This window comes from Seriola lalandi, unplaced genomic scaffold (assembly GCF_002814215.2).
Source record: "Seriola lalandi dorsalis isolate HSWRI2012SDOR001 ecotype SW California unplaced genomic scaffold, Sedor1 jcf7180002054982, whole genome shotgun sequence".
NCBI classification, from domain to species: domain Eukaryota; kingdom Metazoa; phylum Chordata; class Actinopteri; order Carangiformes; family Carangidae; genus Seriola; species Seriola lalandi.
Genome location: NW_019525531.1, coordinates 132,927 through 138,946, shown reverse-complemented (window position 1 = coordinate 138,946; position 6,020 = coordinate 132,927). Strand labels below are relative to the sequence as shown.

The window sequence follows — 6,020 nt, the reverse complement described above, 5'->3', positions numbered from 1 at the left end:
AAAAAAAAAACGCCTTGTTTCTTCACTCCATATTGATGTATTTGCATTTTTGAAACTAGGAGTGTTGAGGTCACGGGTTCGATACCTGCTTCACCTTTCTGATGAATACTGCTTATACGTAAATGCACAATATGGATGTCACTGGACACACAGTTGATTCCATCCCTGTAACATGCGTGCCAGTCATCCATGTCTTCATGGAACTGGTGTCATTTAATGAGGGTGATAATGAGGCCATTATCTCTGTGCAGGGCCGAGCTTCACAGAGCTTCAGGGAACGAGGCGTGAGTTAGACTAACAACACAAAGATGAACCATACAGCAGCTAACGGATAAATGTGGGGAGTGTTTTATTAGATCAGTTAAAGCAGACTGTACATACACAGCGTGATGATCACACCTTCATATTCACAGTTACTCAAACTTCTTCTTCACCAAAACTAGACAGAGATAGGTAACATTTTATTCTGTTTTTAATTGGAATAATTATTCATTATAGTTGCTAATAAAAATGATGAATTGTAAATGTTCTTCTATATATATCTTATTGTCATCAGATCCCATAAACACACCTTAACCAAAAACATATGAGTCTCTTCTTTCAGAACTTTATGACTTTCCAGCCCTGCCTGCAGCTCTGATTTATGTTTCACTGCTGAACATATAAATCTTAAAAAAAAATTCTTTAAAACATAGTTTCATTAAAAAAGAAAAAGGTTCAGTAATTTCCTACAGCACCTGGACACTGTAGTTTGTAGCAGTTTCTATTTTCAGCAGCGGATTAATCCATATTTCATGCTGTAGTGAGGATTTGGGGCGGCAGGACGATGTGTGTGTGTGTGTGTGTGTGTGTGTGTGTGGGTGTGGGAATGAATCTAAATAAACCACAGTGTTTGTTCATTGTGATGAGGGAACATGTCACTCAGCACAACAACTGATGTGTGAGGGTGCAGATACACACACACAACTTCCTGGTAGGTTTTCATGGGATTTGTTTGAAATAAGAAAAATAAAGAATATCTCCTTTATATTTTAACAAATTGAAAGCTAAAGGCTTGTTGGACAGTCTTTTGTGTCTCTGTTATTTTGTCAACCCCTTGTACACCCAGTACTTGGCAATGCTAAGATTACAACCTATATGCGTAAATGTAGCTGACAAATGTAACACACACACACATTTTTAGACACACATGGTTGCAACAATTAACAGTCACAAACATAAATCGTTGAGAAACATTGACAAACACATTTTCCTCATACGAAAAAACGCCTGCATATTCAGCTTCTCTGTGCACAGTGAACACACACAGTGTCAGTGTCTGTCCACACACTCATGTGCAGAACATTCACATGGCCTATGAGTCTTTTTAATTTCACACAAGGCAAGGTAAACAAGCTACGAGGAGTCACAGAAATACACACAATCCTTCATGCAAATTTAGAAAGCACATGTCCCGAGGGAGGGGTAAAAGTAGTCATACACATACACACACACACACACACACACACACACACACACACACACACGGCTTTCTGCCAGGCAGTGAGGTTCATTCGAGGACAGCAGAGTCGCGTGTTGCCGAGCAGCGTGCCGTATCGTGCAGAGATGACAAGCCGACTCTGATGTGCTCACATTGGCTTTTCTCAATTTCTCAACACATCGGTAAATAAATTTCAGCTTTTTGAAGGTCTGCTGTGCGTCAGCGGCTCACTCTCACTTTTCCTCTCTGTGTGTTTGTGTGTGTGATTCCCGTGTTGCCTGGCAGCGTCATATTTTTTTCGTCAACATGTTTGTGTTTTGTCCCTGGAAGTCCCTGTGGGGGTCCCCGCTGATAACGAGACACAGATTTGCCAATCAAGCATGTCAGCAAAGCACCATGGGACTTAACATGTCGAGACCACGGCTAGTCCCGTGGCATTTTAAAGCGCAAATGTCAGCTGTAATCCGTGACGAAGTGGAAATGTCACCTTTTTAACGTAACAGTGACCAAACAAGGAAACAATCTTCGTTCTAAGAATTAACTTTAGCAAAAGTTGTTGAACTTTACATCACCTGGCATTTGGTTTGGAAAAAAAAGTGCAGAGTTTTGCATTGGTAGGCAGGGATTGAAGTGTTTATGTGTATAACCTTAACTGCATGTTTATTATTGTTACAATGAGGTCCTCTAACCTTAACCAAATTATGATATGTAACATTTCCACATTAAAATGTCAAAAAATTTATGTACTTACATTATCCCAAATGTTTCCAGTGATTTTCAAACCTAGAGAAATACATGATTTTAATATGGTCACGGCTGGTTTCTGTCCCAAAGTGTCCGGCTGCCAGAAGTGTCAAAATGGACTTTTCACACGTCACATTTTTAAGATTTATTCTTTTACACCTTTGTGGTTTTCAACGCTATATTTGAACCAGATGAAGGATTTTAGTCATTGGACGTCTGGATCTGGAGTTACCAGAGAAACAAGCTGAGGAAATGTTGGACAGCTCAGCTCCCAGCTGCTGGAGACGTCCTGTCCTGTGTCCGCCAAAGAGCATTGGTGAATCACTTATTTTTAATGTGAAACTGCTTTATTCAGTGTTTCTACTGGTTTTAATCCCCTGGTCTGTTTGTTATGGAGAGGAGAACACCTCTGAGGATAATTCAGCTTCTGGTAAAAACCTGCTGAACGCCTGGTTCAAAGAAAAATCTAAACAAAGGTTAGCAGTAATCACAGCTCCCAGTCCTTCCCTGGCGTCTTGTGTCCGCCGTACAACGTTGGTGAAACACTAATTTGTTTGTTATGGAGAGGAGAACACCTCTGAGGATAATTCAGCTGCTGGTAAAAACCTCCTGAACCACCGACACTGGAGGAATCCAAACCAGGAGAAGCTGACGGCAATGGTGTTGAACACAACAACTCCCATGATCCCACGCTACTTCACAACGTCACCCAACACTGTCTTTTGTTATAGTTTTGATTGAGAGACCCCAAGAGGCAGAAGTTACTTACCATGAGTTTTAGTAGTAGCACTTTTTTTTTTTAACCCAACCCACAAGTATCTGAGGACTGGGACACGTAACCTACATGGTGGTTTAAGTTTGAGGACCTGCTTCTTTTTGTCGTCTTTGTTCGGATGATTGGTCTTTCCTGGGTGTCTGCCATTTCCCTGTGAGGGATACACACATACAAACACACAGTATTCGCAGCAATCCTTCTTAAGACCTCCATTGACTTCCATTCATTGTGGCCAACACCAGCCTCAACCAGGACGTTTTGCCTCAGTAGGACTTTGGGGCTTTGTTCCCCATGAGAACCACTGGTCCTGACAAGGTCCCAAAGAGGTAACAACAATGTGAACACACACTTACAGTACCTGGTTGTTTGTGTGTGTGTGTGTGTGGGTGTGAGAACTGGGTCAGCTTCTGTTGTTATTCATATCACCACTATCACTCTCATAATGCCGTGGGCATTATGGAAATCGCATGCAAAATATGCACTCACAAATCCAAACCCATATACTCACAGGCGCACGCACACACACACACACACACACACACACACACACACACACACACACACACACACACACACACACACACCAAACTTTACTTCAGTCCTCCCCTGCGGCGACTCTAAACAGATGGGAGCTGAAACCTTTCCAGGCTACAGACAACAGACTGGGACATACACAGACTCTGTCTTCCTGTTTGTCTCTAAATATAACATATTGTGTACAGCAGTATCAGGACGGGATCAAAGGTCCGATTCTATGGTTTGATTAAATCTTTCAGCCTTGTACAGAAAGTCTGCAGTTTTTATCTCTTCTCTTCTTTCATATCCATCGTCTTTTTTTTTTTCCAGACACCTCTTCCGGCTCGGAGGGTGAGGGTCAGGGCGACGCCGATGAAGGAGGAGGAGGCGATGGCGAAGAAGAAGACGGAGGAGGAGGCGGTGGAGGCACCTCGTCCAGCCGAGAGGGGAGCATCAGCATGGAGCACTGGATCAGCCGCGCCATCCACGGCACCTCCTCCACCACGACCACCACCTCCTCCACGGCCTCGTCCTCCTCTTCCTCCACGCGCAGCGGGGGCAGCGGGGCGGCCGGCGGCAGGCTGGCTGATGTCCTGGCACAACATGTCCACATCTCCGCCCACCACCACCTCCGTCACCACCATCACCACCACCACCACCACCACAAGACAGGTAAGAGGTCTGGACTGAGGTGTGTGACATAACAGTCTGAGGCTACGTCCACACTACCATGTTTTTGTTTTAAAACGCATCTCTCTTGCTTCGTTTTCACCTCCCGTCCACACTTTTAGAAATAATACTGGCCTAGTTTTAGTTTAAGATCTCCGGCGTTGTGTTGTAGTCTGGACAGGTGAAAATTGAGACTTTGGAAACAATGACGTAGACACCCACGGTCACTTCCTGATTGGGTCTCATCAGCCTCGACTACCAATGGTGAATACAACATAGATAATAAATGACTAGTGTTACTGACCCCGTTGTCTTTGCTAGCAGCTGTTGTTCAGTTAAATTCTGCATTTTAACACTGCAGTTTTCTTTGCTGTTCTTCGTTCGTGGTATTTTTTGCAACTAATCAACTGCAGAGTAGACGATCTGCTTCCTGTCTCACGGGTGCCCAGGGTACGTGATTGCTCATGCGTGTTTTCAGGTGCGATAACAGAAGTCGTTTCTGATATGGAGCTAAAACGCTCGTCTGGACGGAGATCGTTTTTTGTTTAAAAACGCTGTTTTAAAATGAAAATGTATTAGTGTGGACGTAGCCTGAATGTCTCTAATCCTGGAGCTAATCCTGACACCTTCAGACTAATCTGAATACAGACATCTACAGCAAACTAAAGACTCTTTAAGCAAAGAGGTGAAAACACAGACCAACAAAACTCCTGACTCATTTTAAATCATGATCAGACTTCAGAAAAATCAAGACACTCTTAGCAAAGTCCACAGATCCAAACACCTTTAGCAAAACACAAACTTTTATAACAAAAGCCAGGGACCATTAGCTGATTCCAGTGAAACAAAGCCAAGTGTAGACACACTACAGAAGTCCTTAGCCACATCCAGACATCTTTAGCAAAGTCCAGGCACTGGTAAATCATAAATAAGTATATTAAGTCATTTTTGGCCGTTTCATGCCTTTATTTGATAGAGACAGTAGAGACAGACAGGAAACGCAGGGAGACAGTAGGAGAATGACACGTAGTAAACAGTCTGGTCGGCTGGGAGTCAAACCGGGGACTCGCTGCACAGGGCGTTTGATCCCATGTGGTAAGCGCCCTAACCATTCAGCCATCAGGTCACCCTTAAATAAGTGTATTGATAATATACTGTTTTACCCCTCAACTGAGAAACCACCAACTGATAAAGTCTTTGTGACACAGAGAAAATCTCCTATTAGAACAATATTTCTTCTATTTATTTCTTCTGCTTTTGGCTTCTTAAGATCTGAACAATAAACAATCCAATTAATTAAAGAAGACCCTGTCTAGGTCCCTGATCCCCAGTCTGGGAACAGCAAGGCCAAAAAACTACAGCTGAACTTCAAAGCCCGTCTGATTTGCTCTTCAAATAAAGCAACTGTCCTTGAGTTTATTCTTAGCTGTAGGTGAAGTTAGTTGGCTGTTGAGAGGTTTCTAATAAAACTGTGAGTTTGGCTGAGAGAACCACAGTGAGAATTGTTTGTGTGTGTGTGTGTGTGTGTGTGTGTGTGTAGTAATAGGTGGGTGGGCTTACTGCTCAGTCTTTGAAGTTTAATAGTGTGAACTGGGGATGTTGGTTGGCAGAGTGTGTTTAGGTGGAGGGTCGTATCCTTGTGCACGTACCGTTAGTCTGTGTTTATTGTCTCTGCTTCAGTTTTACAAAACTTCAAGTTTTGCCGCTGCTCAAATCTTTGGATGTTTTTAAAAACAACACCTTCTGCGGTTTTTATACTTTCTTTCCTTTTTCAAAGAACGTATCTCAACAGAGCCGATTTTTTGGGAGTTTCATTCATTTTTGCCATCGAGTGGT

At 43.0% G+C, this 6,020-nt stretch overlaps 1 protein-coding gene across 1 annotated transcript in view; it reads left to right on the top strand.

Annotated features, from left to right (window-relative positions):
* The window catches only part of LOC111647059 (disco-interacting protein 2 homolog C), a 296,922-nt gene that overhangs the window by 214,707 nt on the left and 76,195 nt on the right, over window positions 1–6,020 (top strand). Inside the window, 1 exon segment of the mRNA XM_087171235.1 lies at window positions 3,846–4,187. Within this exon segment, the coding sequence (XP_087027361.1) occupies window positions 3,846–4,187 (342 nt within the window).